The sequence below is a fragment of the Petromyzon marinus genome, chromosome 70 (assembly GCF_048934315.1).
Source record: "Petromyzon marinus isolate PM22_M1 ecotype Great Lakes invasive population chromosome 70, UKy_Petmar_22M1.pri1.0, whole genome shotgun sequence".
Taxonomy (NCBI): Eukaryota; Metazoa; Chordata; class Hyperoartia; order Petromyzontiformes; family Petromyzontidae; genus Petromyzon; species Petromyzon marinus.
Genome location: NC_133736.1, coordinates 2,706,285 through 2,728,145, shown reverse-complemented (window position 1 = coordinate 2,728,145; position 21,861 = coordinate 2,706,285). Strand labels below are relative to the sequence as shown.

General features: G+C 52.7%; 1 protein-coding gene across 2 annotated transcripts in view; it reads left to right on the top strand.

Moving 5' to 3' along the window:
* The window catches only part of U2SURP (U2 snRNP associated SURP domain containing), an 80,702-nt gene that overhangs the window by 16,116 nt on the left and 42,725 nt on the right, over positions 1-21,861 (top strand). For both annotated transcript variants that reach the window (XM_076055187.1, XM_076055186.1), the window contains exons 7-12: positions 1,234-1,319; positions 2,390-2,555; positions 4,388-4,599; positions 9,002-9,045; positions 17,684-17,788; positions 18,789-18,855. In XM_076055187.1, coding sequence (XP_075911302.1) covers positions 1,234-1,319; positions 2,390-2,555; positions 4,388-4,599; positions 9,002-9,045; positions 17,684-17,788; positions 18,789-18,855 — 680 coding nt within the window. The remainder of the gene's footprint in view (positions 1-1,233; positions 1,320-2,389; positions 2,556-4,387; positions 4,600-9,001; positions 9,046-17,683; positions 17,789-18,788; positions 18,856-21,861) is intronic.

Below are 21,861 nucleotides of genomic sequence, written 5' to 3'. Positions count from 1 at the left end.
CAGTAGTAGAAACAGTAGCAGCTGCAGCAGTAGCTGTAGTAGTCTCCAGTAGTGGTAGTAGTAACCAGTAGTGGTAATAGCAGCAGTAGCGGCAGTAATAATAGCAGCAGTAGTAGAAACAGTAGTAGCTGCAGTAGTAGCTGTGGTAGTCAGTAGTGGTAATAGCAGCAGTAGTAGCTGTATTAGTAGCCAGTAGTGGTAATAGCAGCAGTAGTAGCTGTATTAGTAGCCATTAGTAATAATAGCAGCAGTAGTAGAAACAGTTGCAGCAGCAGCAGTAGTAGCAGCAGCAGTAGTAGCAGCTGCAGTAGTAGCAGCAGCAGTAGTAGCAGCTGCAGTAGTAATAGCAACAGTAGGAGTAGTAGCAGCTGCAGTAGTAGCAGCTGCAGTAGTAGCAGTGGCAGTAGTAGCAGTAGTAGCAACAGTTGGAGTAGTAGCTGCATTGCTAGTAGTAGTAGCAGAATCTTTATCTTTGTGTATGTGTGCACGCGCGTTTGTGTGTACGCGTGTGTGTGTACGTGCACGCGTGTGTGTGTACGTGCGCGCGTGTGTGTGTACACGCGTGTGCACGTGCGTGTTCCCATACTCAACAGTGCTAGATGAGTACACCAGCGGGTCGTACGACACAGGGGATCGTTATGAGACCTTTGCCAGTAACAAAATATAGTAATAGGTTTTACCCTTTTAACTGGCACAAAAACTGATACCTTTATTCAAGGCATCAATGTTTGCAATAACCACAACACAAGCAGTTTTGGTTATTGCAAACATGATGCCTTGAATAAAGGTGTCAGTTTTTGTGCCAGTTAAAAGGGTAAAACCTATTACTATATTTTGTTACTGGCAAAGGAGGTCTCATAATGTAAATGCTCACCCCGAGCCCTCAATACTCTGATAGTGCGCTGTTTTTGAGTTGTACGCCTTTTGGCGTCTTCTGGTCCAACACCAGTGGAGACTAAGGGCTCTAAGAAAAGCCGTCTCGGGTGTGGACCAATCAAATTCAAGGACAGTGCATATTATTATCAGAGTTGTCTCTTTTGTTTGCATTTTGACTGCTTGTGTTGTGGTTATTGCAAACATGATGCCTTGAATAAAGGTGTCAGTTTTTGTGCCAGTTAAAAGGGTAAAACCTATTACTACAGGGGATCTTCATCTTTGTGTGTGTGTTCACGCGTTTGTCGCTAGACGTTTGTGTGTGTACACGCGTGCGCATGTCCGTGTTCCCGTATTCAGCAGTGCTAGATGAGTACACCAGCGGGTCGTACGACACGGGGGATCCCAGCACCACCAACCTTTACCTCGGCAACATCAACCCCAAGGTGGGCGGGGAGGGGGGCAGGGGAACCCTCATTCATCCATTCGTTCATCGAGTCGTTCATCCATTCATTCATCCGTTAAGCCGTACAGTCATTTGTTAACCAATTCATTCATCCATGTGTTCATCCGTCCATCAATCCCGAGCGTGACAATGCCTGCTGCTGTATATTTGGAGTTGGTGGTGTCTCTCCCTCTCTCTCTCCCTCCCCGTAGCGAGATGTTGACTACCTCACCTGGTATACGGGGAGGTTCGTGGGTTCCATCCCGAGCGTGACGATGCCTGCTGCTGTATATTTGGAGTTTGTGGTGTCTCCCCCTCTCTCTCTCTCCCTCCCCGTCGCGAGATGTTGACTACCTCACCTGGTATACGGGGAGGTTCGTGGGTTCCATCCCGAGCATGACGATGCCTGCTGCTGTATATTTGGAGTGTGCGGTGTCTCTCCCTCTCTCCCTCCCCATAGCGAGATGTTGACTACCTCACCTGGTATACGGGGAGGTTCGTGGGTTCCATCCCAACCGTGACGATGCCTGCTGCTGTATATTTGGAGTTCGCGGTGTCTCTCCCTCTCTCTCTCCCTCCCCATAGCGAGATGTTGACTACCTCACCTGGTATACGGGGAGGTTTGTGGGTTCCATCCCGAGCGTGACGATGCCTGCTGCTGTATATTTGGAGTTTGCGGTGTCTCTCCTTCTCTCTCTCCCTCCCTGTAGCGAGATGTTGGCTACCTCACCTGGTATACGGGGAGGTTCGTGGGTTCCATCCTGAGCGTGACGATGCCTGCTGCTGTATATTTGGAGTTTGTGGTGTCTCTCTCTCTCTCTCCCTCCCCGTAGCGAGATGTTGACTACCTCACCTGGTATACGGGGAGGTTCGTGGGTTCCATCCCGAGCGTGACGATGCCTTCTGCTGTATATTTGGAGTTTGTGGTGTCTCTCTCTCCCTCCCCGTAGCGAGACGTCGGCTACCTCGCCCGGGGTGGGGGGTATACAGGAGGCCGTCGCCGGAGTTTGCGAGGTGACGATGATGGCGAGATTTTTTTCTCCCCCCCCACGTCCGCCCTCCCGCATGCAGATGAACGAGGAGATGCTGTGCCAGGAGTTTGGCCGGTTCGGGCCGCTGGCCAGCGTCAAGATCATGTGGCCTCGCAAGGATGAGGAGCGTGCCCGGGACCGGCACTGCGGCTTCGTGGCCTACATGAACCGAAAAGATGCAGAGCGTGCCCTCAAACTGCTCAACAGTAAATGACGACGATAAGAACTACTACCACGACAGTAACAGCAGTGACAACAACGACAACGACGATATTAATGCCACCAATAATAACAAGAATAACAACTTAATAGCAATAATATTGTCACCAATAACAGCAGTATAACAAGACTAATACCAATTTAATACCACCAATAATAATAACAATAACAAGAATCATACCAAGAATAACTATTAATAACAACAAAAACAATATTAATAACAACAATAATAACATCAATATTAATAATAACAAGAATAACAACTGTTAATAACAATAAATACAATATTCATTACAACACAAATAACATCAATATTAATAACAATAATAACAAGAATAACAACTGTTAATAACAACAATAAATACAATATTCATTACAACAATAATATTATTAATAACAAGAATAACAACTGCTGATAAAAACAATATTAATAACAAACAACGATGATGAAAAGAATAACAATAGTAATAACAACAACATGAGCAATAATAAGTATAACAACAATATTAATCACATAAAGAATGACAATATTAATAACAAGAATAACTATCAATAAGAACAAAAACAATGAAAAATAATAACACTGTTAACAAGAACAACAATAAGAACAACAATAACAACAATACGAGCAATAACAATATTAATAACAATAACAACAATAATAACAATATTAATAACAATAACAATATTACTAACAATAACAACAGTAACAACACCAATAACAACAATATTAATGACAACAATAATAACGTATAGGAATGACAAAATTTTAACAGCAATGACAACAATCACAATGCCAATACCAATCACAATATCAGCAGTGATAAAAACAACAATAACAACGGCAATAATCATAGCAATAATCCCTCCCTCCCCTCCCTCCCCCCCTCCATCCCTCCCCTCTCCCTCCTCCTCCTCCCTCCCCTCCCCTCTCCCCCCCCTCTCCCTCCCTCTCTCCCTCCCTCCCTCCTCCTCCCTCCCACCCACCCTCCCTCCCCCTCCCCCCTCCTCCCTCCTCCCCCCTCCTCTCCTCCCTCTCCTCCCATCCATCCCTCCCTCTCCTCCCTCCCTTTCCTGCCTCTCCTCCCTCTCTTCTTCCCTCCCTCCCTCTCCTCCCTCTCCTCCCCCACTCCCTCTCCTCCCCCCTCCCTCTCCTCCCTCTCCTCCCTTTCCTCCCTTCTTCCATCTCTCCCTCTCCCACCCTCTCCTCCCTCCCTCTCCTCCTTCCCTTTCCTGCCTCCCTCTCCTCCCTCTCCTCCCTCCCTCTCCTCCCCCCCTCCCTCCCTTCTTCCCTCCCTCCCTCTCCCCCCCCTCCCTCTCCTCCCACCTCCCTCTCCTCCCCCACTCCCTCTCCTCCCCCCTCCCTCTCCTCCCTCTCCTCCCTTTCCTGCCTTCTTCCATCTCTCCCTCTCCTCCCACCCTCTCCTCCCTTCCTCTCCTTCCCTTTCCTGCCTCCCTCTCCTCCCTCTCCTCCCTCCCTCTCCTCCCTCCCTCCCTCCCTTCTTCCCTCCCTCCCTCTCCCCCCCCTCCCTCTCCTCCCACCTCCCTCTCCTCCCTCTCCTCCCTTCCCTCTCCTCCCTCCCTTTCCTGCCTCTCCTCCCTCCCTTCTTCCCTCCCTCCCTCCCTCTCCTCACTCTCCTCCCCCTCCTCCCCCTCCTCCCTCTCCTCCCTCTCCTCCCTCTCCCTTCTTCCATCCCTCCCTCTCCTCCCTCCCTCTCCTCCCTCTCCTCCCTCTCCTCCCTCTCCCTTCTTCCATCCCACCCTCTCCCTCCCCACCCTCTCCCTCCCCCCCCCCCTGCCCTCTCCCTCCCTCGCCCAGGCAAGGAGATCATGGGCTACGAGATGAGGCTGGGCTGGGGCAAGGCGATCCCCCTGCCGCCATACCCACTCTACATCCCGCCGGCCATGCTGGAGCTCACCATGCCGCCACCGCCCTCGGGGCTGCCCTTCAACGCGCAGCCGCGGGAGAGGCTCCGCAACCCCCACGCGCCGCTGCCGCCGCCGCCCGCCAACAACGAGGAGCTGGAGAAGGTACGGGCGGCGCGGCGTCGGGTGGAAGCACCCGCCACTCGCGTTGTTGTAGCGTCGCTGTGTGTTGATTGTAGTGCGTGTGTGTGTGTGGCTGTGTATGTGGCTGTGTGTGTGTGTGTGGCTGTGTGGAGCTGGAGAAGGTACGGGCGGCGCGGCGTCGGGTGGAAGCACCCGCCACTCGCGTTGTTGTAGCGTCGCTGTGTGTTGATTGTAGTGTGGGTGTAGCTGTGTGTGTGTGGCTGTGTGTGTGTGTGTGGCTGTGTGTGTGTGTGGCTGTGTGGAGCTGGAGAAGGTACGGGCGGCGCGGCGTCGGGTGGAAGCACCCGCCACTCGCGTTGTTGTAGCGTCGCTGTGTGTTGATTGTAGTGTGTATGTGTGTGTAGCTGTGTGTGTGGCTGTGTGTGGCTGTGTGTGTGTGTGGCTGTGTGTGTGTGGCTGTGGCTGTGTGTGTGTGGCTGTGTGTGTGTGTCGCTGTGTGTGTGTGTGGCTGTGTGTGTGTGTAGCTGTGTGTGTGTGTGGCTGTGTGTGTGGCTGTGTGTGTGTGTGTGGCTGTGTGTGTGGCTGTGTGTGTGGCTGTGTGTGTGCGTGTCGCTGTGTGTGTGTCGCTGTGTGTGTGTGTGTGGCTGTGTGTGTGGCTGTGTGTGTGTGTGTGGCTGTGTGTGTGTGGCTGTGTGTGTGTGGCTGTGTGTGTATGTGGCTGTGTGTGTGTGTGGCTGTGTGTGTGTGTGTGGCTGTGTGTGTGTGTGTGGCTGTGTGGAGCTGGAGAAGGTACGGGCGGCGCGGCGTCGGGTGGAAGCACCCGCCACTCGCGTTGTTGTAGCGTCGCTGTGTGTTGATTGTAGTGCGTGTGTGTGTAGCTGTGTGTGTGTGTGGCTGTGTGTGTGGCTGTGTGTGTGTGGCTGTGTGTGTGTGTGGCTGTGTGTGTGGCTGTGTGTGTGTGGCTGTGTGTGTGGCTGTGTGTGTGTGTGGCTGTGTGTGTGTGTGGCTGTGTGGAGCTGGAGAAGGTACGGGCGGCGCGGCGTCGGGTGGAAGCACCCGCCACTCGCGTTGTTGTAGCGTCGCTGTGTGTTGATTGTAGTGTGTGTGGCTGTGTGTGTGCCTGTGTGTGTGTGTAGCTGTGTGTGTGTGTGCCTGTGTGTGTGTGTGTGTCTGTGTGTGTGTGTGTGGCTGTGTGTGTGTGTGGCTGTGTGGAGCTGGAGAAGGTACGGGCGGCGCGGCGTCGGGTGGAAGCACCCGCCACTCGCGTTGTTGTAGCGTCGCTGTGTGTTGATTGTAGTGTGTGTGTGTGTAGCTGTGTGTGTGGCTGTGTGTGGCTGTGTGTGTGTGTGGCTGTGTGTGTGTGGCTGTGGCTGTGTGTGTGTGGCTGTGTGTGTCGCTGTGTGTGTGTGTGGCTGTGTGTGTGTGTAGCTGTGTGTGTGTGTGGCTGTGTGTGTGGCTGTGTGTGTGTGTGTGGCTGTGTGTGTGGCTGTGTGTGTGTGTGGCTGTGTGTGTGCGTGTCGCTGTGTGTGTGTCGCTGTGTGTGTGTGTGTGGCTGTGTGTGTGGCTGTGTGTGTGTGTGTGGCTGTGTGTGTGTGGCTGTGTGTGTGTGGCTGTGTGTGTATGTGGCTTTGTGTGTGTGTGGCTGTGTGTGTGTGTGTGGCTGTGTGTGTGTGTGTGGCTGTGTGTGTGTGTGGCTGTGTGTATGTGTGTGGCTGTGTGTGTGTGTGGCTGTGTGTGTGTGGCTGTGTGTGTGTGTGTGGCTGTGTGTATGTGTGTGGCTGTGTGTGTATGGCTGTGTGTGTGTGTGGCTGTGTGTGTGGCTGTGTGTGTGGCTGTGTGTGTGTCGCTGTGTGTGTGTGTGGCTGTGTGTGTGTGTGTGGCTGTGTGTGTGTGTGTGGCTGTGTGTGTGTGTGGCTGTGTGGAGCTGGAGAAGGTACGGGCGGCGCGGCGTCGGGTGGAAGTACCCGCCACTCGCGTTGTTGTAGCGTCGCTGTGTGTTGATTGCAGTGCGTGTGTGTGTGTGGCTGTGTCTTGATTGTAGTGTGTGTGTGTGTGGCTGTGTGTGTGGCTGTGTGTGTGTGTGGCTGTGTGTGTGGCTGTGTGTGTGGCTGTGTGTGTGTGTGTGTGGCTGTGTGTGTGTGGCTGTGTGTGTGTGGCTGTGTGTGTGTGGCTGTGTGTGTGTGTCTGTGTGTGTCGCTGTGTGTGTGTGTGTGGCTGTGTGTGTGTGTCTGTGTGTGTCGCTGTGTGTGTGTGTGGCTGTGTGGAGCTGGAGAAGGTACGGGCGGCGCGGCGTCGGGTGGAAGCACCCGCCACTCGCGTTGTTGTAGCGTCGCTGTGTGTTGATTGTAGTATGTGTGTGTGTAGCTGTGTGTGTGTGTGGCTGTGTGTGTGTGTGTCGCTGTGTGTGTGTGTGGCTGTGTGTGTGGCTGTGTGTGTGTGTAGCTGTGTGTGTGTGTGTGTAGCTGTGTGTGTGTGTGGATGTGTGTGTCTGTGTGTGTGTGGCTGTGTGTGTGTGTGGCTGTGTGTGTGTGTGTGGCTGTGTGGAGCTGGAGAAGGTACGGGCGGCGCGGCGTCGGGTGGAAGCACCCGCCACTCGCGTTGTTGTAGCGTCGCTGTGTGTTGATTGTAGTGTGTGTGGCTTTGTGTGTGTGGCTGTGTGTGTGTGTGGCTGTGTGTGTGGCTGTGTGTGTGTGTGGCTGTGTATGTGTGTGTGTGGCTGTGTGTGTGTGTGTGGCTGTGTGTGTGTAGCTGTGTGTGTGTGTGGCTGTGTGTGTGTGTGTGTGGCTGTGTGTGTGCGTGTTGCTGTGTGTGTGTGTCGCTGTGTGTGTGTGTGGCTGTGTGTAGCTGTAGAAGGTACGGGCGGGACATCGGGTGGAAGTACCCGCCACTCGCGTTGTAGTAGCGTCGCTTTGTGTTGATTGTAGTGTGTGTGTGTGTCGCTGTGTGTGTGTGTGGCTGTGTGTGTCGCTGTGTGTGTGCGTGTCGCTGTGTGTGTGTGTCGCTGTGTGTGTGTGTCGCTGTGTGTGTGTGTGGCTGTGTGTGTGTGTGGCTGTGTGGAGCTGGAGAAGGTACGGGCGGGACATCGGGTGGAAGTACCTGCCACTCGCGTTGTAGTGTCGCTGTGTGTTTATTGTAGTGTGTGTTGCTGTGTGTGTTTGTGGCTGTGTGTGTGGCTGTGTGTGTGGCTGTGTGTGTGGCTGTGTGTGTGTTGATTGTAGTGTGTGTGGCTATGTGTGTCGTTGTGTGTGGCTGTGGATAGGTACAGTATGTGTGTATGATGCTGTGTTTAGTTGTGTGTTGCTCTGGGTAAGTACAGTTTGTGTGTGTATTGCTGTAGGTAGGTGTGTGTTGCTGTGTGTAGTTGTGTGTGTATTTCCATGTACTGTTTTGTTTTGCTATGAGAACGTGTGTCTTTGTGTGCGTTGCTATGGGTTGGTGTGTGTGTTGCTGTGGATAGGTGTGTGTGTGTTGGTGTGGGTTGGTGTGTGTGTTGCTGTGGGTTGGTGTATGTGTGTGCTGTGTAATTGTGTGCTTTGGGTTGATTTGTGTGTTGTGTGTAATTGTGTTGCTGTGGGTAGATGTTTATATTGCTGTGTACAGTTATAGGTTTTCTATGGGTAGGTGTGTGTTGCTGTGTGTGACGTTACTGTGTGTGTAGCTGTGTGTGATGCTGTGTGTGACGTTACTGTGTGCAGCTGTTTGTGATGTTACTGTGTGTAACATTAATGTGTGTGTAGCTGTGTGTGACGTGTGTAGCTGTGTGTAGCTGTTTGTGTGTACCTGTGTGTTGTTACTGTGTGTGACGACATTATTGCGTGTGTAGTTCTGTGTGACGTGTGCAGCTGTGTGTGTTGTTGCTGTGTGTGTACCTGTGTGTGACGACATTGCGTGTGTAGTTCTGTGTGACGTGTGTAGCTGTGTGTGATGTTACTGTGTGTCTGTGTGACGATGTTATTGTATGTGTAGCCGTGTGTGTAGTTCTGTGTGACGCGTATAGCTGTGTGTGACGCGTATAGCTGTGTGTAGCTTTATATGACGTGTGTGCAGCTGTGTGTGATGTTACTGTGTAGCTGTGTGTGATGTTACTGTGTGTATAACTGTGTGACGACGTTATTGTACGTGTAGCCGTGTGTGTAGTTCTATGACGTGTGTGCAGCTGTGTGTGATGTTACTGTGTAGCTGTGTGTGATGTTACTGTGTGTATAACTGTGTGACGACGTTATTGTACGTGTAGCCGTGTGTGTAGTTCCGTGTGACGTGTAGCTGTCTGTGTATCCACGTGTGACGTGTGTGGCTGTCTGTGACGTGTGTAGCTGTCTGTGACGTGTGTGGCGCTGTGCTGTGTTTTTTTGCGTTATTTGGAATTGTTCCTTGCTCTCATCCGCCTCATGTTTTCTATTATTCGATGTGAATGATTGAACAGACTCTGTCCCAAGCCGTAGTAAAAGTGGTTATACCCACCGAAAGGTACAGTTACGCCTCCTCTTACCTACCTATGCCTACCTTACCCACCTTACCCACCTACCTACCCACCAAACCTGCACTACCGATAATCCTCCCTGGGTAAAGCCAAGCCAAACCAAACTACCCACACGGCAAACCTGACTGGTTCGTAAATCGAGGGCCTGTAGCTGTACGTGTATATATATATCTTTAAATATATATTTGTATAATACGAACGAGATCAATATTGGTTCCCAATTAGTTTTGGCTTCTAATCATCGTGAGCAAAACAAACAAACAAAAACCTTCCATGCATTAAAGTATTCGTACGTTTAGGGCAACTTAAAAAAAAAAGTTAATAATGAACCGTATTTTTCAAGGCAACCGTCGTCCGATTCGAGGTCGAATCGGACGATTCGGCTTTGAGTCTCGTCGCCGAAGTTGCGGTCGTTGTTATCGTCATCGCCAAAATTAAGTCAAAGACGTAACGGCGTCAAGACGAATATTAAAATAAACAAGAAACCCAAACTTGACCCGCCGCCCCCTCACCACCTTCGAACAAAAAAATAACAAATACAAACCGCAACCGAAATGAAACGTCGTAACCCAAATCCATTTTTCCCCTCCACGAATAACTAAAAAAATTGACGTTTGCGTCACCACCGCCGCCGCCGCAGTGGCAACAATAACAATAATGGCCATGGCCATCCCCCTCATCTCCCCCGCCGGCGAGCGTTAAGCGCGAGCGGCCCGGCTTGGACGCTCCGCCGCTGCGGCATCCGTGGTGACGCGCAAACGTCGAGAGGTTGAGGAGGCACCAGGTAGGGTCACCCTCCTCCTCCTCCCCCCACCCCACCCCCACCCCCACCCCACGCCAAAAGGCCCAAGGGCAGAGTCTGTTAGTTTCTGCTTTGCTAGCTCGCACGACGTCAACACGCCGCTGGAGGAGGGTGGGTGGGTGGGGGTGGTGGTGGTTGGCGGTGGGTGGTGGTGGGTGGTGGTGGGGAAGGAGCCGCCGCCTGCCTCTTCACGGGAGAGTCGTCCTCATCCTCCTCCTCGTCCTCGTCATCGTCGCCGGCCTGTCCCCCTGCGCGTGGACGTCGCCGCACCCGTCGCTGTCTGCCCCTACCCGCGGGGGTGGCGGCGGGGGGGCGGGGCGGTGTCGTGGGTGGCGCCGGGTGGGGTGGCGGACGAGGGGAGAGACGAGAGGGGAGAGCGGCCGAGAGGGCAAGAGAGAGAGGGGAGAGAGGAGAGAGGACCTCGAAGCGCCCACTTCAATACGCAGTGGGGGGGGTTGGGGGATGGTGGGGAGGGGTAGCGCCTTTGGGTTGTGTTGGTGCGGTGGCGGTACGCCGCCGCTGGCGAAGGGTCGAACAGGTGACTCGTACGCGCTCGTACACACACTCGTACACACACTCGTACACACGCTCGTACACACGCTCGTACACACACTCGTACACACACTCGTACACACGCTCGTACACACGCTCGTACACACGCTCGTACACACGCTCGTACACACGCTCGTACACACGCTCGTACACACACTCGTACACACACTCGTACACACACTCGTACACACGCTCGTACACACGCTCGTACACACGCTCGTACACACGCTCGTACACACGCTCGTACACACACTCGTACACACACTCGTACACACGCTCGTACACACACTCGTACACACACTCGTACACACGCTCGTACACACACTCGTACACACGCTCGTACACACACTCGTACACACACTCGTACACACGCTCGTACACACACTCGTACACACACTCGTACACACACTCGTACACACACTCGTACACACGCTCGTACACACGCTCGTACACACACTCGTACACACACTCGTACACACACTCGTACACACACTCGTACACACGCTCGTACACACGCTCGTACACACGCTCGTACACACACTCGTACACACACTCGTACACACACTCGTACACACGCTCGTACACACGCTCGTACACACGCACGTACACACACTCGTACACACACTCGTACACACGCTCGTACACACACTCGTACACACACTCGTACACACACTCGTACACACACTCGTACACACTCGTACGCGCTCGTACACACACTCGTACACACACTCGTACACACTCGTACACACACTCGTACACACACTCGTACACACACTCGTACACACACTCGTACACACACTCGTACACACACTCGTACACACTCGTACACACACTCGTACACACACTCGTACACACACTCGTACACACTCGTACACACTCGTACACACACTCGTACACACTCGTACACACACTCGTACACACACTCGTACACACTCGTACACACTCGTACACACTCGTACACACACTCGTACACACACGTACACACACTCGTACACACACTCGTACACACACTCGTACACACTCGTACACACTCGTACACACACTCGTACACACTCGTACACACTCGTACGCACTCGTACACACACTCGTACGCACTCGTACACACACTCGTACGCACTCGTACACGCACTCGTACACACACTCGTACACACTCGTACACACACTCGTACACACACTCGTACACACACTCGTACACACTCGTACACACACTCGTACACACTCTCGTACACACTCGTACACACTCGTACACACACTCGTACACACGCACGCACTCGCACGCACACACGCACGCACTCCCACGCACACACACACGCACTCCCACGCACACACACGCACTCCCACGCACTCCTACGCACGCACTCACACGCACTCCCACGCACTCCCACGCACACACACACGCACTCCCACGCACACACACACGCACTCCCACGCACACACACACGCACTCACACGCACTCACATGCACGCACTCCCACGCACTCACATGCACTCACTCCCACGCACACACACACGCACTCCCACGCACTCCTACGCACGCACTCACACGCACTCCCACGCACTCCCACGCACACTCTCGCTCGCACGCACTTTCACTCAAACTCACGCACTCGCACTCACACTTACGCATGCACGCACTCCCATGCACTCACTCTCTCACGCAAGTCCTCGCGCTCGCACGCACTACCACACAAGCACTCACACTCACGCACACATACACACTCGGCACACGCATGCGCTACCGTATACGCACCCCCACGCACTCACTCATTCACACACGCACACACTCCGACTCACGCACACACTCCCACACATGCACGCACTCCCACAACAGCAGCAAACGCCGCCATTCACCACTAAGTGGCGGTGACGTCACCATGGTGCTTGTGCCGGGCTAGGTGCACTTTAAGGCCACGTGGAGTGTCGAACGCCCACTGGCAGGAGGTCACGGGACAGACCCAGCAGGTGCCAATGGGTCAACTGACTGACAGATGACTGGCCAATGCACCAGTTGTGCCCCCTACTGTTCCACACACGCACTTCCACACGTACACACACTCACTCCTGCAAGCACGCATGCATTGCAGGGATGGGGGTAATGTTTTTGACCTTAAAAAAACGTTTCATTTTAATAGGACGCCCCTGGTACAGAGTACTGACTGCGACACGACAGGGGGTGTGTGGGTTGTTGGGGTGGTGATGGTAAGAAAAGCTTAGTTATATTTTCTTCCACGTAGTTTAGTGGTACTTAGGTCGAAGGTGGAGGGGTTGCCAGCCCCTCGCACCCATCCAGAGCCACTGCGAGTGGCCTCTTGTAATGTCCGAATGCTCAATGCGGAGGAGAGGGTGCCACTCCTCTGTCGGGAGCTCCATACCTATTACCATCATTAGGGGAAAGAACGGTGATCCAATCTCTGAGCCCCAGGAACAGGTTTACAGATTTGCTGGGCATTTCTGTGAGGTCCTGGGGGAGGGGAAATCTCTCAGCCTGGAAAACATCGTGGTACAAAGTGGGGATAACCCTGCTGAGGCTGCGGTGTCTCAAATATTGGAAGAAGTCACCCCCTGTGAGTGGCTGGCTGAGGTGCCATCTGTTGAGGAAGTACTGAAGGCGATCCAGAGTCTGAGACCAGGAAAGGCACTGGGCAGAGATGTTCCCAAGCGAAATGCTGAGGGAGGGTGGCATCTGTGCACAGACTGCCCTACATGGATCACTGGACGGGTTCTGCAGGATTTTTAAGGATGCCCTGGTGGTCCCCCTCTTTAAGAAGGGGGACCGCACTGACTGTAACAACTACAGGGGCATCTCACTCCTCAGTGTGCCGGGAAAGGTTCTGGCAAGGATTATTCAGCATCGCCTTGCCAGGCACGCTGAGGAGAGGCTTGCGGTGCCCCCATGCGGTTCAGGAAAGGGTGGTCCTACACAGATGCCATATTTTCTGTCCGTCTGCTACAGCAGAGGTGTAGGGAATTCCAACACGACCTACATCTCTGCTTTATTGACCTGGCCAAGGCCTGTGATACCATCAGTAGGCCTAGGCTCTGGGTTCTTCGTGCTTTCTTAGTACCTGACTCTGCTCACGATCTTTAAGGAACTTCATGATGGTGAGTGGGCCCGGGTAAAACTACGTGGCCGGGAGTCGGAGCCATTCCCTGTTCACCTTGGGGTGCGACAGGGATGTCCTCTGGCTCCCACATTATTTAACATCTATTTTGACCACGTAGTTCGTGAAGCCTTCGATTGCTGTACTGGAGGAATTTCCATCTGGTGCAGATACAATGGGAGGCTGATCGATGCCCGGGTGCGGTCACGGGATGGCTCTCTATTGGTCAACCACTTTATCTATGCCGATCTGGTAATTGCCGCTCACTCAGAGGAGGAGTTGGAGGCGCTGCTGCTGAACCTGGATCGTGCCACGAAGAGGTGGGGCCTTACCATCAGCCGCACCAAAACTAAGCACCTACCAGGGTATTTTGCACCATAGGACACTCCACCCCCAGAACTCCCAATTGGTGATGGGGCAGTTGTGGAGAGAGTGGAGAGTTTACCATACCTGGACAGTATGCTTATGAGTGGCTCCAGTTGGACAGCAGAGGTCTCACTCCGAATCAGTCGAGCGGCATTATCTTGTCATCGGTTGCATAACGCTGTGTGGAAGCTACCTGGTCTGTCGCTCCGCACGAAGCTTCAGGTCTTCTTGGCCACGGTCATTCCCTCCCTTCTCTATGCTTGCGAAACGTGGACCCCCCCTAATGGAACATCTTCACCGGTTTGAAACATTTAGGCTTGCCTGCGTACGATCCATCCTGGGTTTAACCGGGCTGGATTGTGTGAGTAGCTCACAAATCCTTGAAAGATCTGGACAAAGTCCCATCATTGAGCTCCAGCAGGCAAGGCTGCGTTGGCTGGGTCATGTAGCCCCTCCTGCCCAGCCACCGCATGACGATACAGCTTTTGTTCGGCCGGATAGAGGAGGCTAAACTTGCTAGAGAAGAGATGGAGTGGTGCGATACAACAGGACGTAGAGCTGAGTGGACTTTCTGATGACTGGTACCAGCGGTGTCAAGATCGGCCTCTGTGGAGGAGGCTCGTGAAGGACGCCACTGGGCAGTTGGAGGCAGTCGCCCTCCAACAACAACGGAGGGCGGAGGAGCGACGCTCACAACAACGAGCAGACCTCATTTTTGAGAAGTGACCCAGCCATCACAAATTATAGCAACCCAACGAAGTGGCTGCTTTTTAAGCCCCGGCCAAACACTCTCTAAACGCACGTTTCTACAGACTCATGGATACCCATAGAGACCCATATTCATAGAGACGCATAGAGGCCCATATTCATAGAGACGCATAGAGACCCATAGAACCACAGAGACCCACGTAAACTTACAGCAGCCAAATACTCTAAACGCACGTTTCTATAGACCCACGGGGACCCATACTCATAGAGACCCATGGAGACCCACAGAGATCCAGAGAAAAGTACCTCGTCAACGTGTGATGTTCAGATTCTAAATGTGGTGGGGAAAAACTGGAGGTCCCGGAGGGAAAAAAATCCACCCGACCGTGGGATGAAAGAGAGAGAGAGAGGAGAGACACGCAGACTCCAAATATACAGCAGCAGGCGTCAGGATCGGGGTTGAACCCACGACCTCCTGCATACCGGGCGAGGTAGTTAACACCTAGCGACAGTGGCACCTGGGTTTAAAGCGGGTTGTGGGGGGGGAGGAGGAGACCCTCACGTCGAGAACGTTTTGCCGTCGTGAGGACGAGTCGGTAGTGGCCGTTAAAAAAAAAATCTGGGCGTTTCGACATTGGCCGAAGTCCCGGCTCGTGAGAGTCCACTTCCGATGAGTGTTGTTGGCTACGTACGGTGTGTTAGAAGTTCAACGCACACACACACATAGCACGGTTGGCTACGTGCGGTGCGATAGAAATTCAACACACAGCACGGTTGGCTACGTGCGGTGCGTTAGAAGTTCAACACACACACACACACATAGCACGGTTGGCTACGTGCGGTGCGTTAGAAGTTCAACGCACACACACACATAGCACGGTTGGCTACGTGCGGTGCGTTAGAAGTTCCACACACACACACATAGCACGGTTGGCTACGTGCGGTGCGTTAGAAGTTCAACACACACACATAGCACGGTTGGCTACGTGCGGTGCGAAAGAAATTCAACACACACACACACACATAGCACGGTTGGCTACGTGCGGTGCGTTAGAAGTTCAACACACACACACATAGCGCTGTTGGCTACGTGCGGTGCGTTAGAAGTTCAACGCACACACACACATAGGACGGTTGGCTACAAACGGTGCGATAGAAATTCAACACATAGCACGGTTGGCTACGTGCGGTGCGTTAGAAGTTCCACACACACACACACATAGCACGGTTGGCTACGTACGGTGCGTTAGAAGTTCAACACACACACGCACATAGCGCGGTTGGCTACGTACGGTGTGAAAGAAGTTCAACACACATACAGCACGGTTGGCTATGTATGGTGCGAAAAGTTCAACACACACAGAGCACAGTTGGCTATGTACAGTTTCGAAAAGTTCAACACACAGCACGGTTGGCTACGTACGGTGTGAAAGAAATTCAACATATGAATAGCTAGATGGATAGGTGAGTGGGTAGGTGAGTGGGTAGATAGGTGAGCGAGTAGGTAGATAGATGAGTGGGTAGGTAGCTGGATAGGTGAGTTGGTAGGTAGGTGGATAGGTGAGTGGGTAGGTAGTTGGATAGGTGAGTTGGTAGGTTGATAGGTGAGCGGGTAGGTTGATAGATGGGTGGGTAGGTAGCTGGATAGGTGAGTTAGTTGGTAGGTAGGTGGATAGGTGAGTGGGTAGGTAGTTGGATAGGTGAGTTGGTAGGTTGATAGGTGAGCGGGTAGGTTGATAGATGAGTGGGTAGGTAGCTGGATAGGTGAGTTGGTAGGTAGGTGGATAGGTGAGTGGGTAGGTAGTTGGATAGGTGAGTTGGTAGATGGATAGGTGAGCGGGTAGGTTGATAGATGAGTGGGTAGGTAGCTGGATAGGTGAGTTGGTAGGTGGATAGGTGAGTGGGTAGGTAGTTGGATAGGTGAGTTGGTAGGTTGATAGGTGAGCGGGTAGGTTGATAGATGGGTGGGTAGGTAGCTGGATAGGTGAGTTAGTTGGTAGGTAGGTGGATAGGTGAGTGGGTAGGTAGTTGGATAGGTGAGTTGGTAGGTTGATAGGTGAGCGGGTAGGTTGATAGATGAGTGGGTAGGTAGCTGGATAGGTGGGTTGGTAGGTAGGTGGATAGGTGAGTGGGTAGGTAGTTGGATTGGTGAGTTGGTAGGTTGATAGGTGAGCGGGTAGGTTGATAGATGAGTGGGTAGGTAGCTGGATAGGTGAGTTGGTATGTAGGTGGATAGGTGAGTGGGTAGGTAGTTGGATAGGTGAGTTGGTAGGTTGATAGGTGAGTGGGTAGGTTGATAGATGGGTGGGTAGGTAGCTGGATAGGTGAGTTGGTAGGTAGGTGGATAGGTGAGTGGGTAGGTAGTTGGATAGGTGAGTTGGTAGGTTGATAGGTGAGCAGGTAGGTTGATAGATGAGTGGGTAGGTAGCTGGATAGGTGGGTTGGTAGGTAGGTGGATAGGTGAGTGGGTAGGTAGTTGGATAGGTGAGTTGGTAGATTGATTTGTGAGCGGGTAGGTTGATAGATGAGTGGGTAGGTAGCTGGATAGGTGAGTTGGTAGGTAGGTGGATAGGTGAGTGGGTAGGTAGTTGGATAGGCGAGTTGGTAGGTTGATAGGTGAGTGGGTAGGTTGATAGATGAGTGGGTAGGTAGCTGGATAGGTGAGTTGGTTGGTAAGTGGATACGTGACTGGGTAGGTAGTTGTATAGGTGAGTTGGTAGGTTGATAGGTGAGTGTGTGGGTAGTTGGATAGGTGAGTGGGTGGGTAGCTGGATAGGTGAGTGGGTAGGTCGGTGGATAGGTGAGTGGGTAGGTCGGTGGATAGGTGAGTGGGTAGGTTGATAGGTGAGTGGGTAGGTAGGTGGATAGGTGAGTTGGTCTGTGAGTGGTTTGGTATTTAGATAGGTGGATGGTTAGGTAGCTAGCTAGGTGAGTCGGTAGGTGAGTGGGTAGGTAGCTGGATAGGTGAGTCAGTACATGAGTGGTTAGGTAACTGGATAGGTGAGTCGGTAGGTGAGTGGGTAGGTAGCTGGCTCAGTGGGTAGCTGGGTAACTGGCTGCGGGGGCCGTGCGTGATGCCTCGGTGCTGTGCCACAGGCCCCTGCTGTGCCTCATCCACCGCATGATCGAGTTTGTGGTGCGCGAGGGACCGCTCTTCGAAGCCATCATCATGAGCCGGGAGATAAACAACCCCATGTACAGGTGAGGTGCCCGCACTCTTCCCACCCGGCACCAGCAGGTTCACAGCGGCCGTGGCGGAGACACTGCCAGTACTCTCGAGTGCCTCGGTTCGAGGCCTGGGCCCTGGGAGTTTCTCGGCAGGCTCACAATGGCCGTGGCGGAGACGCTGAACCAGTAACGACCAAGCGCCTGGGTTAAAGCCCTGGGCTTGGGCGTCTCTTTTATTGGGTCGATAATGGCCATGGCGGAGACACAGCCAGCATTGCCGAGAGCCTGAGTTCGAGGCCTGGGTGTCTCTTATTGGGTTCACAATGGTCGTGTCGGAGACACTCCCAGTATTCTGGAGAGATTGGGTTCGACCCCTGGGTCTGCGTGTCTCTTATTGGGTTCACAATGGTCGTGTCAGAGACACTCCCAGTATTCTGGAGAGATTGGGTTCGACCCCTGGGTCTGGGTGTCTCTTATTGGGTTCACAATGGTCGTGTCGGAGACACTCCCAGTACTCCGGAGAGACTGGGTTCGACCCCTGTGTCTGGGTGTCTCTTATTGCGTTCACAATGGTCGTGTCGGAGACACTCCCAGTATTCTGGAGAGACTGGGTTCGACCGCTGGGTCTGAACCGGTCCTGGGCCCTCCCCCTATGGCGACTCAGCCTCAAATGAGTACCTGATGGGATGTGTAGTAAACATCGACACTGGGGAGACAAAGGCGGCCTGGGCGTGGTGCTGCCACCCACCCCCTCGTGTGCCACAGTGACGGTAGCCTTCATAGGTACTCGCAAACAGCACTTGCCCCAACAGTCTATTACAGGTTACACGGGGAATCTGTGTATTTGTTGTTGTAACGTTCTTACCCCGTGTGACCACCCCCCCCCCCCCAACCAACACATCTGTGTGCAAAAGAGCTTTACAGCTCATCGGATTGCTCCTGCATACATACATACAGATTCTGATTCTTGGCTGCAAGCCGTGCGCGTGGCGTTGACGGTGGCTGGCTCGCATGCCGTGTGCGTGTGTTGTAGATTTCTCTTTGACAACCAAAGTCCAGCCCACGTCTATTACCGCTGGAGGCTGTTTTCCATCCTGCAGGTAAACTCCTGGGAGGCGATGGGTCCGATTTGAGGTCTGGGTCTGAACTCGCACAGAGACCCGTAGACTCATGCACAGAGACCCGTAGACTCATGCACAGAGATTTTTGACTAGCACAGAGATCCATAGACTCGCACAGAGACCCATAGACTCACACAGACCTATAGACTCACAGAGACCCATAGACTCACAGAGACCCATAGACTCATGCACAGACCCGTAGACTCACACCGAGACCCTGAGGCTCACACCGAGACCCGTAGACTCGCACAGAGATCCGTAGACTAGCACAGAGATCCGTGGACTCGCACAGAGACCCATAGACTTACAGAGACCTATAGACTCACAGAGACCTGTAGACTCACAGAGACCTATAGACTCATGCACAGACCCGTAAACATGCACAGAGACCCGCAGACTCATGCACAGAGACCCGTAGACTCACACCGAGACCCTGAGGCTCACACCGAGACCCGTAGACTCGCACAGAGATCTATACACTCGCACAGAGATCCATGGACTCGCACAGAGACCCATAGACTCACACAGACCTATAGACTCACAGAGACCCATAGACTCATGCACAGACCCGTAGACTCACACCGAGACCCTGAGGCTCACACCGAGACCCGTAGACTCGCACAGAGATCTATAGACTCGCACAGAGACCCATAGACTCACAGAGACCTATAGACTCATGCACAGAGACCCATAGACTCATGCACAGAGACCCTTAGACTCATGCACAGAGACCCATAGACTCACACCGAGACCCTGAAGCTCACACCGAGACGCTGAGGCTCACACCGAGACCCGTAGACTAGCACAGAGACTCATAGACTAGCACAGAGATCCATAGACTCACACAGAAACCCATAGACTCACACAGACCTATAGACTCACAGAGACCTATAGACTCACACCGAGACCCGTAGACTTGCACAGAGATCCATAGACTAGCACAGAGATCCATAGACTCGCACAGATACCTATAGATTCACACATAGACCCATAGACTCATTCAGAGACAGTTACACAGACCTATAGACTCATAGAGACTCATAGACTCACACAGAAACCCATTGATTCACAGAGACCCATAGACTCACAGGGACCCATAGACTCTGAGATCCGACGACTCGCACAGGACCCATGGACTCACGTCAAGACCCATAGACTCACATAGAGACCCATAGATTCACACAGAGATCCGTAGACTCACAGAGATCCAAAGACTCACACAGAGACCCATAGACTCACACAGAGACCCGTAGACTCACACAGAGAGACCCGTAGACTCAAACAGAGAGACCCATAGACTCACACAGAGAGACCCATAGACTCACACAGAGAGACCCATAGACTCACACAGAGAGACCCATAGACTCACACAGAGATCTGTAGACTCACACAGAGAGACCCATGGACTCGCACAGAGAGACCCGCAGACTCAATCCTAGGTTTGAAGCTTTCGTGACTGCAAGGATCCATACTCTTTGGTTCTATTCAGTAAAGTCACGTAGGTAAAAAATAAAACAACAAAAATCACGACGTATCAGCCACAACACAAGTAGCCTTCTTCAGGTGAAGGAACAGAACTGTCGGGACGGCAGAGCTTCAATGAACGCTGCTAAGATTCGTAGCGTCTTTTAAGCTGGGTGAGAGAAGTGAGGCACCTTGACAAAGGAGTTTACATATCAAACAGAAGAATTTAGCATTGAAATAGCTGAGGGATTAGCTTGTGACTGGTCGCAGAAATAGCTATGTTGAAGTCAAAGATTACACATCCACAGAGGCACCTAGTACATGTGTGAGTCTACAGAGACCCGTAGACTCACACAGAGAGACCCATAGACTCACACACAGAGACCCGTAGACTCACACAGAGAGTCCCATAGACTCACACAGAGACCCGTAGAGTCATACACAGACCGGTATGCACACACAGAGACACGCATAGACTCACACAAAGACCCGTAGACTCACACAGAGACCCGTAGACTCACACAGAGACCTGTAGACTCACACAGAGAGACCCATAGACTCACACAGAGAGACCCATAGACTCACACAGAGACCCGTAGACTCACACAGAGAGACCCATAGACTCACACAGAGATCTGTAGACTCACACAGAGAGACGCATGGACTCGCACAGAGAGACCCCGTAGACTCACACAGAGACCCGTAGACTCACACAGAGACCCAAAGACTCACACAGAGACCCGTAGACTCACACACAGACCGGTATACACACACAGAGACACCCATAGACTCACACAGAGACCTGTAGACTCACACAGAGACCCATAGACTCACAGAGAAACCCATAGACTCACACAGAGAGACCCAAAGACTCACACAGAGACCCGTAGATTCACACACAGACCCGTAGACTCACACAGAGACCCGTAGACTCACACAGAGAGACCCATAGACTCACACAGAGACCCGTAGACTCACACAGAGAGTGACCCATAGACTCACACAGAGACCCGTAGAGTCATACACAGACCGGTATGCACACACAGAGACACCCATAGACTCACACAAAGACCCGTAGACTCACACAGAGACCCGTAGACTCACACAGAGACCCGTAGACTCACACAGAGACCCGTAGACTCGCACAGAGACCCGTAGACTCACACAGACCGGTATACACACACAGAGACACCCATAGACTCACACAGAGACCTGTAGACTCACACAGAGACCTGTAGACTCACACAGAGTCACCCATAAACTCACACAGAGACCCGTAGACTCACACAAAGACCTGTAGACTCACACAGAGACCCGTAGACTCACACAGAGAGACCCATAGACTCACACAGAGACCCGTAGACTCACACAGAGACCCGTAGACTCATACACAGACCGGTATGCACACACAGAGACACCCATAGACTCACACATAGACCCGTAGACTCACACAGAGAGACCCATAAACTCACACAGAGACCCGTAGACTCACACAGAGAGACCCATAGACTCACACAGAGA